The 16745-nt window shown below is 35.7% G+C and overlaps 1 protein-coding gene across 2 annotated transcripts; it reads right to left on the bottom strand.

The window, feature by feature from the left end:
- Positions 1-216: 216 nt before the first annotated feature.
- Positions 217-9509, bottom strand: tex (THO complex 3 homolog tex). Of its 2 annotated transcripts, none has more exons than XM_071675554.1 (6): positions 9203-9509; positions 7851-8007; positions 6873-7086; positions 5327-5488; positions 4893-5046; positions 217-297 (listed from the first exon to the last, which is right to left on the bottom strand). In XM_071675554.1, exons 1-6 carry the CDS (start codon positions 9383-9385, stop codon positions 256-258), a joined length of 912 nt encoding a protein of 303 aa, XP_071531655.1. In that variant the 5' UTR covers positions 9386-9509; the 3' UTR covers positions 217-255. The 2 variants fall into 2 exon arrangements, with proteins under 2 accessions (XP_071531655.1, XP_071531653.1); XM_071675552.1 differs by lacking the exon at positions 217-297 and adding an exon at positions 1737-2354.
- Between the last annotated feature and the right edge of the window lie 7236 nt (positions 9510-16745).

The raw sequence follows: 16745 nt of genomic DNA, 5'->3' as shown, positions 1-16745 counted from the left end.
ATGGTTTCAGCCATGGTAAGGTATACCTGTGATGGTTAAGACCCCAGTAAGGTATACCAATGATGGTTAAGGTCTAGAAGATGAAGGGAATAGAAGAAAAAGAAGAGGAAGAGGAGGAAGAAAAAGAAAAGAGCACAAATTTTGTTGAAAAGATAAAACTGCATAAATCATATACAAGAATAAATATAAATGATAAAATCCCAACGACCACAGAAAACTAACCTTCACTTCTATGGCTTTCATAGCAATGAGTGTTTACAATCTGGTTGGCTGTACTAAACACACCCGGTGGCATAACTGAAAACAGAAAGCCATGAGTAAAAAATATTAACAATGTGTATATGCTGGTAAAGTCCAAATAATAATTCAGTATTAGTTTTTCCTTACAAACTCACAAGCTTTCCAAAGTACACAAACAAATCTAAAGTCTTCCAGAACCCAGAATGCATTATTGGTTTCCACAATACGATCAAGCGCCTTTGAATCTTTTCTAATATAGTTCTGAAGTAATTCAGATACCTACCTACCCCAAGAGTAAACCACTTATGTTCATTAGTGTTAACAGAAAGGTCTAACCAGTAAAAGAAACTTTAAGGATGCTACAGGAAAACTTATGAACCAAAGATACACACAGTGAACCTGAGATTATGACTTTAAATCTGATGACACTTCCCACAGTATTGGAAAAGGTAAATACATCAATGTGGGAAAGCAGTTGGCTCTAATATCAAAGTTTCAAAAGTTTGCTATCAAGAACATGACTACTTTGGTCCAAGGCATAGCAACTTTATACACTCTAAATTCTTGGAGAAGCAAATGTGAGTGCTAATCAGGTTAAAAGAAACCCAAATTTACTTTCAGAAAAAATAATGAAATAAATTTCTTTCTTAATTTCTCTCAGAAAATGCATCTCTGGCAAAAATGAGACTTTGTTTTATACGTTATTGTGTTATCTACTTTAGCAAAGCGGATGAATATCAGCAAACTCAAGGAAGAATAAGAGAATGTTTTGGAAGGTGAATAGTGTGAGAACAAAAGAACAATTAGGAGCATCAGTGAGAGATGAGGAAGTGATAACAGGCAAAGAAGACGTGAAGACGAGATGGAGTGAGTATTCTAAAAGATTGGTGAATGTGTCTGATGATAGGGTGGTAGATGTGGGGAGTTTAGAATATGGATGCATGTGAAGCAACAGTCATGGCAAGTGGTTTGGTGAAAAGAGAAGCGATGAAAGCCTTGTATAAGATGAAGTGTGGCCAAGCAGCTGGAATGAATCAGATTGCAATTCAATTGCTCAAGAAAGGGGAGGAAAACAGCAATGATGATTGGGTGAGTAGGATTTTCAGTGAATGTATGGCTAAAAGTGAGGTGTCTGAGGAATGGAGAAAAGCCTGTAGAGCCACCATGTAAAGACAAGGCGAACAAAAGTGAATGTTCAAATTACATAGATATACATTTGCTAAGTACACCAGCTACACTGTATTGGAAAGTGGTGACTGATTCAGAGAAAATAGGAAGAACAGCCTATTTAGAGTTGGAAAAGAAGTACACTAACTTTGTAAATTAAGCATAATAGAAAATTACTTATCAGTTTGAACCTCTGGTTTGTGTACATTATTAAGAACTTTTTAAGCATTTGGACAAGCCTTTCCTTGAATAAAGGATCTGACAAGCATCTAATTTACAGAGTTTTTGAGTGTATAATTTTGTCTTATACAAACAAAGGAAACAACAAATGAAAATACATAAAAATCTTTTATTACAAATGATGCATTTATACCACAAATTAATTAGAATACTCTGGATGGCAAAAACTATTGCTAATAATATGACCAATAACTTAAAGAGAATTCATTACATTTCCTAAAACACAAGCCATGACCAAAAAACATGTTATCTATTCAGTATCTTCATTTGTCTTTTGTGCTTTTTCTTTTTTCGTCAAAGTTCCTTATTCAACTTCTGATGTTGGTAATATCATAACACTGCCTTCCATTCTGACATGCATTTCTGTTTGAGTTTTCTGATCATTTCTAAGCACTTGAGTAATAACGCAGTGTTTCTCATTGACACATACACTTCCTGTAGCTTTTTTATGAATTTCTATTATGAAAAGTAATTTTCAGTTATTGAAAATTTTGAAATAAAACTTGCATCATCTACAAAGCCACAGCAACTGTCCTTAATGTTTAAGTAAAAATATATGATAAGCATTCCCCTCTGTTCAGGGGAAATCAGTAAGACTCCTAGCTCCGCTCACCAAGACCCCAAAGCTTGACTGTCCCAGCATCACGGTCACGATCACGGTCATCTTTGTCGTCACAAGCATATGCCAGAAGGAAGTGCCGTGGATGCTGAAAATGGGATGAGGCACTTAATGATACTGTTCTCTTTTCTTGACTTGACACTAGGTTGAAAGTCCTTCAGCTTTCTGGTCTTGTCAAGACATTGCATTGGACCATACAACGAATGGCAAGCCCACTAGTAAATACAAAGAACACAAAACCACCCCAATTGACCAGTCTCTGGTTGTAAGCTCAATGGATGTGACTTCCACACAAGCACTTTCTTGCTGCTAAATCCTGCTACCTCCACTGTGGGGTACTCCATCTTTTCCCAAGTCACACTGGTCTGGTCCACTCCAGAATATACAACAAAATGGCAAAGGGGACTGTTTTACCGGTCTCCCTTATCAGAAAAAGTCTGGTTTTGTGCTGTTATCATCCTCTACTCCCATCCTGTGGAGGTGGTTGCTTTGTTCTTCGTCAAAACTCAAAATCATATGGTATGTGCAGCAGGAACACAGAAAAGGTCTCTGTGACATATTCAAAGGCACCACAAAATTTTAAGTAAGATACAATATCCTCACACCTAAATGCATTTAGCTGTTCTGAAATCCAACTCAAATATATAATCCAAACTTTGCCGAGGAACACTGCCTCAACTGTGCCTTACAAAGATTGAAAGGGCTAAAACTGCAGAGCCCTACGAAGTTTTTTGGGATATTCTTATGAATGCAACGATTATCTAATACACTTTTCTTGTATTACAATAGAAAAAGTATGTGTATTTGGTTCCTTTTAGCTTGCAATCCTTGATAATTCTCCATGAAATAAGCTTTATAATAACATTCATCTTAAGTAAAGGATTACATGAACTTCCAGCTGCAACAAATTTCTTATAATCAAAAGAGGCACACCCTGCTAATCCATTCTAAAAGCTACATACTTTATGGCTGGACACTCAAGGAGTGAGCTAGTAATAATCATCATCTCGTTCAGGAATTGCAAAAATACTGAGAACTTTCTGGCATGCTGGAAGTTAATGTAATGAAATTTTTCAGTTTCAGCTTTCCTGCGTGATACTTCTGCATTCAATCACATAAACTGGTTATGTAAAGGCTATCAATCTGACAAATGAAAAATGCCAATATAGAAAACAGTGCTAAAAGATCACAAGGTACTTCAACCAGGGTACTAACAAAGAGGAAGATATGAGGTCAAAAAAATTAGCAGCTTTAGAAAAAAATTATCTGTAACGAATTCTGCTTATTCATATCATCTGTAGCAAATTCTGTTATCATATGAAGGGGCAAACTTTACACTAATGTTGTATTTATAGGCAACATTATCATTAACAGCTCTATATCAAAAGTGAATAAATAAAATATTCAACCCTCTTACAGTATCCAAATGAAAAACATATCAATCCAATAAATAATGATGAGAAGAAAAATGTGAAAAATTAGAGGGAGTCATGATGAATACTATATTCTATGCCACACATATACTAAAAAGGTAATTTTCCTTGATTCACTTAATGCAAATATCTATCAATCTATACCTTTGTTTTGCTTGGGTTAATATCTTGGTAGCTCATAAACAGTGTTGTATTAACAATGTTTTGAACAAAGAGCATCCTCTTACTATGATTCCAATCCAACAGATAGGGTAAAACATTATTCATTATTATTACTGAATTCACAATCTAATGAGGTGGACCAAGTACATACAGCTTCCATCACTGAAACATCCCCAACCCATGCACAGTGTGTTAAGTGACAAATGAACTGCCACTTTTATGAAAATGTCTCTTCCTCTGTCACTTTCTATACTACTTGCTCTGTCAAGTCAGACTAACATCTCCATGCATAATCTCCATAAACAAGAGATTTCAACTGCATTCAATTCCTAATTATTCCTCTGGTATCACTTGAAATATTCCATGCCCTAATCAGTTCTTTCACAACATCTATACATCTCTTTAACAGTCTACCTCTCCTCCTTGTACTTTTTATTCTGCTGCTATATATATCTTCTTAACCAACCCATTATCTGCCATACATTATATGTAAATGCACTATCCTGAACAACTTTCCTCCATGTGCCTTTCTAATGACTTCTTCATACCACAAAAATCTTTCACATCTTCATTCTGTTTATCTTCCTATTCCAAATATACTACGAAAATCATCCATATACACAGACGTTATTTTGAACCTATCCTGACCTGTATGTATACCCTTGGCTTTCAGAGCCATACATCAGAGCTGAAACGAATTTAAATCCTCTCCATCTTATCATCAGTCTTTCCCTGTAACATCAACAACAGACACTCATTTCAACTGTACACACACTTCTACCCAAATTCTCCACATACCTGTTCTTACCACATTTCTAAATGATCACATACCTGTTCTTTCTACATGTCTAAATATTGTAAGACCAATCTTTTTTCCTTACTTCCCATTTCCATCCCTATACCGTTCTTTATAACATCATTACATTCACCTGTTCTCTTAACTCGAATACAGCAACATTTTGATAACCACTATACTAAATTCTCCTTAGTTTTTATTATGATCAAACAGCATAATATATTAATTCACTTACCCATGCCAATGTGAAGGTAGGATAAGCAACACTAATATGTGCCACCTGCTCCCCAGTATCTACGTGGGCAATGTCAATTGTCTGATCCTCACTTCCTGAAGCCAACAGCTGTCCATCATAAGAAAAACTGAGAGTGCGAACAGGCCACTCTAATCTGTGGAAGGTAAATTGCACATGTTAAAATTTGCTTTAAATGTTTACCTAAAGCACATAAGAACAAATGTTTAATCATGGCTCTAGAAGAGATAATGAAGGTTCTGAGGATTCACAAAAAGTTATCAAAAGTAAAACCTAACTATACAAAAGCAAGTGACATACATCCTTGCCTAAAGTCTACTTTTGTCATCAAAACCATCACCCAGTCCACTACCACTTTGGGAATAAGATTAAAATCTTCATAAAAGCTTCTCATGAAACAGAACATCAAATTATACCTGGGTAGTGTCCTCTTGCAGTAAAGTTCTTGTGCATCCCAAATGGACACCAAAGCATCTGCTGATCCTGTGGCAAAATACCGTCCATGGGGCTCGAACTTGATACATATACAGTTACCAGGATGGGCATGGATGGAGTGTACAAGTTCCATTTCTGGGTAACTGTATATCAGAAAATATACAATAAACAATAATTCACTGTACATGATTACGAGAGCAAACTGGGTTACATAACTGCATTGAGCCACATAATGATGTCAAATAATAACATGTCATTAGTAATGAAATTATGAAAATCAATACTACCTTTATCATTAACACAGTCACTTCTACCACAACCATAATTGCTTCTATCATCACATTGTCTTGTGGGCCTTTACCCACTATAAAGCAGAGTGATTGAATCATGTCATGACCCCTCGTTAGCTATCATTATCATAATTCAATATCATTCTTTAATCCACCAATATAGAGCAACGCTGACAAATGAGAGAATATAACAATATTAGAGAATATATAACACAAAATATTATAAGTGATTGAATGAGAAACCAACAAGAAAGAGAAGTATACACTCGAACAAATGTTACAGCTACTTGTCACTGTATGATCAACCATAAAACTAGGTGCACAGCAAAATAATGAGATGAATGGAAGAAGGTTTCCTAATCACTTAAATGAGCAACTGGAATTAGTCTGCAAAGAAACCTACTAAAAGTGTAGCACTATGAAATTTTATTACAAAATGATACTGTAGACAATTTGAAGAATACAAAGAAAAGACAAGGAAGGATCTAATATTCATAAAACTGAAGTGGATATATAAGTTTTAAGGATGAGGGTGATAATTATGTCAATATAAACAGCAGAAGTAGTAAGTAGGAGCATTAGGCAGAAGCAGTAGGTTGGAATATTAGGCAGGATTATTAGATGGTAGTTTGTAAAAACTTTAGGTAGGAGCCTCTGGAGACACTACACTAGAAATGCCCTCATCTGTGGCCTGTTAAGGGTAAGGCACTAAAAGCAAAGAAGTAGCATCGAGTTTACCAGTTTTGGAGACTTTTGTTATGGGGAGGCCACAGGGAGTGGAACAGGCTTCAGAGATACAGCCAGATAGAAACAAATAACAAGATATGATTCCGATTACTGAATATTTGAAGAGCATTACTGTGAGAGGAATGGGGGAAGCACTGAAAGTGTACATTTCAGTCCCCAAATTTTCTCTTTAAACTGTTATGATCAAATCAGTTTCCTTTGAACTTCTCACATAAAAGGAGTGGTCAGAGGAGTAAAATGGATGAAAATTATAGACATGTAAAGATTACACTGAGAAAAAATGTATATGTGCATGAATTAAGGAGGTTGGAGTAGATTTAAGGACAACTGGAGATATGGTAGAGGGACAAAGAAAAGTGTAAGAAAGGGTTCAGCTTAGATGCAGGTGTTATGCAGAGTTTATGGACAATATGGGCCATCCAACTGCAAAGCAAAAATAAAATAATATAATACACGTATTTCTTTAAAAGAAAAAAGAATTTGGACTAACTTGTATATATGTATGTATCCCTGGCCACTCTGTGCATTGGTAAGGTAAAACAGGTCATTAGCATTGTTCCATGACAGCTCATTAACCTCAAACTTGAACTGCTGCTCATGACGAATCTTCTGGCTTCTAACATCTATGAATGATACCAGGTCCTCCTTATTCCCGACTGCAATGGTATAGCCATCCGGAGACCAGGTGATGTTAATGTTCTCACCTGTTAAACACAGCGAATTTTTGTCAGAGCCCCATTTTCAAGTACCCATAAATATATTATCACAAAAAAGTACAGCAACACAACAGGGTACTGCTACAATTCTAAACTGAGCCCTTCAGAAATAGCTAAATGGCTTTTACACAGTAAATAAGGATATACTGTGGTTGCAATTGCTTCCTACTATGTTTTGACAGTAACATGGATCAGGTACTTATATATAGCATAGTGAACTGGAGGTAAACCTTCTAGGGTAGTCGAGATGAGATGAAACCTTCTACCTAGAGTGTATAAGCAGTTTAAACAACTTCACTACTTCACCACCTCATTAAGTAAAGTTCTTACAGAGTTATGATACACTGTCAGAACATGAACTTTTATTGCAAGTTGTTGAACAGTTTCTAACCTCTGTTTTCTCATTATTAATGACAGGTGTTTCACATAATATATGACTACTAGACAAATAATTCATGATGTGCAACCATCATAATAAAAATTCTTAAGTCTTTGCTGAGAAATCATTAGGGGGTTTTACCTTCAATATATAGTGTCTGACAAAGAAACAAAATCATGCACATGTTACTCCACTACAAATATGACAAAGAAATAAATTCTGCACATGTAACTCCACTATAAGTATCAAACACAAACAAACATTTACATTACCAATATAATTCATAACACCTCTATTTCAAGATATTCATCATCAGCAGTATATTTCATTCATGTCTAAAACTAAAAATAAATTGAGATACTTCTTTCCTGACCCTTTGTATTGATGGTTGCAGAGCATTTGTGTGTCCTTGTATCCCATATTCTGACAGTCTTGTCTCCACTAGCTGATGTGAGTTGCTCAGAATGTGTTGGGTGCCAACATAGCTGGTCAACGCTGTCACCATGACCTTTGTATGTGTAGTCCTTTCTCTATAAAAAAGAGCAAAAACTGGATCTTGTTTAATTCACCCACTCAATAAATCCGTTTTTTTTATCACATATAGAAAAGACTGAAATCACTGGCTCTTTAATTCTCCTAAACATGCATAATAATCACACAAAAATGTTAGCCAAGTTAGCTAATGGAAATAATTCTAACATATTAAGGCAAATGCGAACTTGAAGGTCAGAGTTCTTATACCCAACAATGCAGGCAACTACTTTACTGACATTAATGGCAAATAAAAGGCAACTTCATTCATACAACAAGCTAATTCAATGTAAACATCATTTATATATGAGATGAAATGAATGCAACCAATTAATTTCTGTGACAGTCCAATTGGAGACGAGTGCTATATTCATAATAAACAGCCTAGCTAAAGTAACCATTTCAGTTATCTGACAGACTAACCTTTAAAAAACTGAATCATACGTACTGTGACAAAATCAGGTTACCACATTCAGAAAGATGTGTGTGTGTGTGTGTGTGTGTGTGTGTGTGTGTGTGTACATTCATCTTAGAATGACCTAGATTTCCCTTCAGAGAATAGTAATTCCTTACTGTATATTGATATATATCAAATCAGATATGTTAATAATCTATTTAAACTACATTAATGACTGAGGAGGATCATGTAAATGGAACTCATAAAATACAACCTAAGACAATTCTCAATGGTGAGGAGTCTTTACAACATGCTCAAAACCTAAGTTTGGTATGGTGAACTCATATCACCCAAGTATGGCTTAGAGAACATAAATATAACCAGTGACTGACAGTTAGCCTACCTAAGGCTCTGAATTCTGAAGTTAAACAAACTGAAGGATGCAACTCCGGTTAAGGGGAATACTAGAACTAAGACGAGTTATATGATACCATATTTTAACTTCGTCTATCACTTCGGCTGACAGATGAAGTTGTTATGGATTCTGTTAATATCCATCAATAACTCCACATTATACATGGCATACGTAGCTCGTATCACCTAATTAGCAAAACAGAACAAAATCAAACAATATCTATTGCTAACAGCGATGCGGAACTAAACTGGTATACATTCATGGCAATCACACAATAACGAAACTCAACGGGGTGGCAAAGTTAAAGTAAAATATCGCCTAATAAGCACAACACATCAGTAATACACTAGCCAAAGACAATAAATATTATAAAGCTTCTTACCAGTGTCTCCCGATGCCCATCAAAAACAAAGATAGTGACACACTTGTCATAAGAGCCTGAGGCCAAGCGGCGACCGTCGGCGTTCCAACCAATGGTGTGCACCTTGGAGTTATGGCCCACATACTCTTTCTGCTTGTTGTGTGTTTGAAAATATGTTTTCATCTCCTCCAAATATGTCCCCATCTTCTTTACTCCTCCTCTGATACACCAGGAACACTAAAAATAGGTGAACTTTAAACTTGAGCTAGATACTGTACGTCGGCAGGTCATTCCCTGTATTTACAACCTGGTAGCGCGGGGTATGTCAACAAACAATTGTTTTACCGAAATTATAATTTATCTTTCTTATATCAATATTATACGAGACATTGATCAAAAACAAACTGTACGATTTTTATAAAGTTTAGCGCTGGAAAACATGATGCATTCAGCTTCTTTATTTTTCAGCGGCAATTTAGTTTTATTTACTACAACTTTAGTTTAAGGAGTTATGTAATGTATTTCTGTATTGATTTACATGTTAGACGTTTGACGCACAGTACGAAGTAACACGAGGAACCAAAGACAAAATACAGACTTAACAGACATGATAAGAGATTAAATGCCATACAAGTAACAATTATAACTAGTTTATTAGATGGAACAAAGTTGATGGGTGGAAAAGAGTGACATTTTTTGCCTCAATTATTGTTTCAACAAGGAATATGTTTACAACCCTTAAATATAAATTTTATGTGCAATGAATAATCAAAATGATTTCATGCTGTATGAAGTATTTTGATTTATGAACATTTCATAAATTATCGTTTCTTCCTTAGATATCTTTGTTGTGATATTCTGTAAAACTAGAATATTTTTTCTTTGTTTTACTCTGAGAGAAATTTAAGTCATTTTCTAAGTCATTTTTTTAATTCGTTCATTTCTCCTGGAGTTACCTTTTTCAGGGTGCATTTATGCATTACATTTTTTCCCCCTATTGACTTCACTTCCACTTCCAATAGGGTAGGTCAAGTACATAACTGTATGTACTTTTAAGTAAATCTAACCGAGATATAAACTTTGTGCTGAGAAATGAGGGTATTAACTATCCTTAGAGCCAAATAATTTGAATAAGGATTTGCTTCCGTACAGCATCTTCCAGTTTATACAGTGTTTTATTTCGAATGAAAAAAAATTTTTTGCACACCTCAACTACAGAGAAGTATTACGCAGTATTGCAATGCACAAAATACGAGAATGCTATGAAAGAAATTCTTACAATAAAATGATACCCTGGTGCTTCTTTCACTTTCTTATTGGTCTGACCACCCCCTCCTTCCTTCATTTCTGGTACGTAGATCTTCTCAATCTTTCTTTCCTCATCCCTTCCATTTGTCAGGTCATTCTAACACACCCTGTTCAGCCCTCTCAATCATACTGTGCTTTCAACTATACCTATCTCTTACACTGCCATTCCTTACTTGATCAACACAACCCACACCACATGCTGTACTCATAAATTTCATTTCCAAATGTGTCCAACCTCCTCCATTCTTCTGCAATTGAAGTATAGAGCAGACATGTACACACCACTGCTAGGACTACTATACTGTACCTTCAAACAAGCCCATCTTTACCCTAACATTGTCTCCTTGCACACACTCATCAATGAACTCAGAACACTCTTCACCCATTTCACCCAATGGCTCTTTTCAGGCCCTATGTGAAGTCCACTTCCAAGGATCTATAGCACTCTACTTCCTCCAGGTTCTCCCCATCCACAATTATGCCCAAAATATCATGTTTCCTTTCTCTGATAGACCTCATTACCTCACTATTGTTAATTTTCATCCCCAACTTTCTCCTTTTACACACTCCAACAACACTGTCCCTAGCCTCTGGGGTTTCTGTTTGTTGTTTGTCATTGGACTGTAACTGAAAATGATTTGTTACATCCATATACTCCTTCCTACCAGGAAGGACCCCCCCCCCCACACACACACACACAAACCCCTTAATTGCCCATCAACACATTTTCCCATACTAAATCACTAATCCACACATTAACTCTTTTTTCCTTACTGCTACATAATAGCAAGGATTTATTCTTTCTATCCATCGACACAATACTCCACACTACCTCTCTAACACACTTAGCCCCACCACACAAACTCCACATTAACATCCTACTGTACACACTCCATCGATGCGACATTCCACACTCTCTCATACGTAATTTCTTGCACACAACCTCATTTCTCCATTCTGAAGTCCCTCTCATTCACTCTCTCCTCTCCCTTACATTTTGGTCTGACATCAGTATCACTGTAAAGATGAAAGCAATTACAGACTGGTGTATAAGAAACAGGGCTTCAAGAAAAGACCAAGTCTTAAAATACTGTTATTTGAATGGACTGTACACAGTGACGGATAAAGAAGACACAAATGGCAATGACTAGACACAGCTACTTGAACAAATTATCTTCAAAATCTTATCTTTGATTTTTGAATAATATGACAATCAATTTGATATGAAGAGTATGTCAATGACAGTATGAGTGATTCTATGCATATATATATATATATATATATATATATATATATATATATATATATATATATATATATATATATATTCCTCCTTTTGGTGTTACTCAGGACATTTTTCCTTAGGCTACAGCAGCCCAAGACTGTACTACTTTCAGAAGCAGGGAAATGTAAAATCCTTCAAAGTGAGAAGCTGTTTGATGAAACTGTACTCCTAGTAATATAGCCTCACCAAAGGTAACTTTTCACTCATGATGTAACCTTGAGCAGGTGGAGTCTGGTAACGCCTGCATTTCCAGTCTTCAATTACTCTTTTAATCCCTGACAGACACAAATACAGCTCACACTCATCAGTCACCTTGACAGGGCAGTCTCTCCCATTCTAGGCATCACACAGGACATACATGATATTCATTAAACACACCAATAATATCAATGCAAAAGCAGCACACAAACAAAATGCCCTTAGAACACTAACACACCAGATCTGAACAAGAAAAAGAATCCCTTAACATCCTATACAAAGAATTCAACTGTGCCACTTTAAATCTGCCTGGTCTTCCACCCTCTTAAAAGTATATCTAACAAAGCTGCAAACCACACAAAAGATCACACTTAGAACAGTCACTGGCTGCCTAGTAACTACAGGCACCCCATTACCTTCAAAATATAACAAATACTCCCCTAATGCTTGACACTCAATTCCACGCAACAGCACTAGACCCCTCCCACCAAAATACTCTATAACTAACCCTCACCCCTAAGTAGACATAAAAAGTTTATCTCTGTCTCACACTTCAGTAACCTCCGCTCACAGATCCCCCTCTGCAAACAAATGAGCACTAAACACATATATAATGAAATATCCTAAGCACTAAACAAACAACTTCCCAACTCTGTCTTAAACTCCAATCTACTAAAAACAACACTCCAGGAATGAGAGGTCATCTTTAGCAGGGATGTATCTGTCAGTGGATGGAAAGGAATACAGTCTTGTCAAGGGCCTTCTTGTTCCAAAAGTATTCCATCATTCTTTGCTCCTGAGTGGAGTGCAGCCTTGAGGCTTCCAGGAACATCATTAAAATGTTCCTGGGGCTGTATAATCAATTACTTAATGTGTGTACAAAAAAATGTGTGTGTGTGTGTGTGTGTGTGTGTGTGTATGTGTGTGAAAAACAAAGTTCTTCCATACATTTTGAACTAAGCATAATCACAACTACTCTTGAGTGATAATGAAAATGAAAAGTATAATTTACGAAATTGATACTTGCTATTCCTAACACTGCTGACATCAGTCCTGCTGACTTAATGCTCAGGCAAAAGAAATGTTAAAGTGAACAGCTTTCAGTTTTCAAAAAATACTCATTACAATACTTAAATGGACAATTTCTAAGAGTACAGGAAGTACTCCCAATTCAGAGTACAGGGTGTACTCCTAATTCAGAAAAGCCTTACTGTTACTAAATACTGATATGCAACATGTGAGAGTGAATACCTGATATGCAATTATATGATAACCATTTAGAGCAATCCTAGTCATCATCTTTGTGCATGAGCTCAATTTGGAAAATAAAAGATTCTGCATGGGCCAATCTTCTGTACACCAAAGAGTGGCATTTTGGACAAGACAGATTGACAAGTAAACAAATAGAAATACAGGCAAATACATTAACACTGCCTTGTTCTTAAAGAGAAGGCTCAGGCAACTGTGGGCATAACTGTAGTATTAATATCAATAATTTTTCATCTGGACTATATTTCATGAAATAATAAATGAATGAAATGGATTATTAGGAAGAAGGTAGCAGGAACACAAGAGGAAATATTACACGTACTATAGTTTGGGCAAGTACACATGACATGTAAAAATACAAAATCTGTCAAACATGGTCATGATTCACCACTGTATCCAACAAATGTATAAAATTCTTGACATCCAGTACTGCTAAGGCCTGGGTACAACAATACTATTGACAAATGAGGACCTAACAGCTCTTAAAGATAGTATATCATATGGTTTTACTTAATACTTACAGTGAGCTCAACTCACTTGCAGAATATTTTGGCAGAATAATAAATTGGTGCTAATGCTGCATGGCTGAAACTGGAAAGTGTTGGGATGTTTAGTATGATTTTCTGTTTTTAATGTTGTAAGCTATAGGTAAGGAAAAAGTACTAACTGAGGCTAGGCCTTAATGAAACGTAAAAGAGGGGCTTGTGTTAAAAAGGAAGGGCACCAGGCCTTAATGAAACATAAAAGAGGGGCTTGTGCTATAAAAGAAAGGAGAAGAAGAATCTAAGAGTCTCAGGAGGTGGATAATTCTAACTTTTAAAATGGTATGAGCCTGTCTTGCTCACCTAGCTATACAATTTAATGCATGTGTTAAAAATTTCTTTGAAATATGCGGAGGGAGGGGTTGTTATTTCATGTGTGGTGGGGTGGCGATGGGAATGAATAAAGGCAGACGGTATGAATTATGTACATGTGTATATATGTATATGTCTGTGTGTGTATATATATGTATACCTTGAGATGTATAGGTATGTATATTTGCGTGTATGGACATGTATGTATATACATGTGTATGTGGGTGGGTTGAGCCATTTTCGTATGTTTCCTTGTGCTACCTCGCTAACACGGGAGACAGCAACAAAGCAAAATAAAATAAATAAATGAATAGGTGGGAGACAGCAAAAAAAAAAAAAAAAAATTATTTTACTTTGTCACTGTCTTCCGCGTTAGTGAGGTAGCAAGGAAACATACGAAAGAATGGCCCAACCTACCCACATACAAATGTACATACATACATATTCACACACAATTAGACACTCCAATCTGATCCTTCGAGGAGGATGAGCACTCCCCGGATGACTCCTTCTTCTGTTTCCCCTTTTAGAAAGTTAAAATACAAGGAGGGGAGGGTTTATAGCCCCCTGCTCCCACCCCCTTTAGTTGCCTTCTACAACACACGGGGAAGTTACTAAGAGCTCTAGAATGTTCTGACCTGGTATAAGACCTGTAACTGACTCTTCAGGCTGTTGCTGAGCTAAATGATTGAAATGTAAAAGACTAGTATTAAGTAAATGCCTCAAAGTCCTTTTTCTTCAAACTTATAACTTAACAATATTCTAACATGAAAACAAATAATATGGATAACAACCTGCACAAGAATGATGAACAAGAAAGGTGACAGTCATTGGAATGCATTTTAAAAAACAGGCAGATCTAAAGATTTCTCCTCCATTCAGTGTTACAAGCAAAGAACATTCCATGCTGATGCTAACAAAAGAATGGAAAGGTCGAATCTAACAGATGATATGGCATGAAATTAAGAAGCTGTGATGTTGCCATCTAGAAATAGGTTTACGTACTAAAACTGATTCCTTTATGTATTTCATAGCTGACAAAAAACCATAAGCCAGTCACATGTGTGTAAATCTGGTCATCACTTTGTGCTACAATTAACAGAAGTCCCACTATATAACTGAAAGATTAGGAAAGCTGTTAGTCAAAAACAGAAAGTATCTAAATAGTCCCAGGGAACAAAATCCCACAATAAATGTTTCAGGCATTTCAGTCTAGCTTCTCATGCTACAATGTGTGGATATCAATGGACGATGAAACATTTGAAGATGATTCTGAGTGTGGCAACCAGCTTTGAATGAGGAAGCTACTTTATATAAAACAGATGAATACTAAAACAATATCTTGTTATGACTCACCCAAAGCCACCTTCAAAGTATTCTTTTGTACATACTAGATTTGGTATAGTAATGAATAAAATTATCATGGCATGGATAATTTCCTGAATTATAACTTACAACTGAGTTATCAACATAAACTACACACATATATGCTAACTGAAGGTTGTCCAGCTGAATATAACTTTTGATCTTCTAGCTTGAAACTATTCCAGAAATAATTTTGTAACATCTCTCAATTAACATATAATGTCCACTACAGCACAAAACTCTATACAAGATTGCCTTAAATATGTTCACAAAATGTTTTCCTACACACCAACATCAAAACAAATACTATCTCATGTTACATAACCCCATGAAGCTCTAACATAAATAAGGCTTATTTCCTTAGTAAACAACCTACATTAACAATTATTTCCCCAGTAAACAGCTTGTATTACTAACCTTTGGTTAAACACCGACTTAGAGAACAGTTCCCTTATTACAGCGTGTAATGATTATTACGTTTTTCTTACAGCAGGTGAATGTAGCAGCAAAAAAAATATAGTACATACAAAAGGGTACAAGAGTTTTTTCTGAGTTGTTAAGTTTCTTGGGTGAGTTATTAATTCATAAAAGTACAACCATATGGATAAGTGATATACAAAAGAAAGTAATGCATCTTATTCCTAAACTGCACTACTAAAAATTACTTGAGTATTCTAAAAATTACAGAAGAGCTTATGGTACCTGAGACAATATAAAAATTAATGTTAATATTTATTATGGCATATTTCTATAATATATACAAATTAAAATTATGCTCTATCTGGAGTAATAATCAAAGACCACAGTACCTGGTATTTGAATAAATGTCCTACACAAACTGTAAGCATATGGTTAAAATAGTGAGATCTTTGATATACAAGCACCAGAGAGGCATATTAATCTGAAACTGTAAAAACTGGAAGATAAGCTATACACTTATGGAATGGCATGCTATGGAAATTTTCAAATACCTTTAATGTCTATAATCATCCTGAAAATTATGGATAAACTGCTCAGTGCCCCCCAAGATACAAGTGTTCTTATACATGCATTCTGAAGCTTGTACTAAAGCAAACATCTCAGTTGCACACTAACAGTGGAGCCAGTCTTAAAAAAAGGATCTTCTGTAGATTTTGGTCTTTTGGGTAAGTGACTGGCTGTCTACATTATCTAATTAACAGATAATACCATAATACTTGGCTCTGATATCAAACATAGGCTCAAGTAGTGTAACAACAAAGTGTTAACCCTATCCCACAGAGTCCTCTTTACCAAAATTTGAAGT

The sequence above is a fragment of the Panulirus ornatus genome, chromosome 21, assembly GCF_036320965.1.
Source record: "Panulirus ornatus isolate Po-2019 chromosome 21, ASM3632096v1, whole genome shotgun sequence".
In the NCBI taxonomy this organism is placed as follows: domain Eukaryota; kingdom Metazoa; phylum Arthropoda; class Malacostraca; order Decapoda; family Palinuridae; genus Panulirus; species Panulirus ornatus.
The sequence above is the reverse complement of the archived record's forward strand: the minus strand, read 5'-3'. Positions and strand labels throughout refer to the sequence as shown.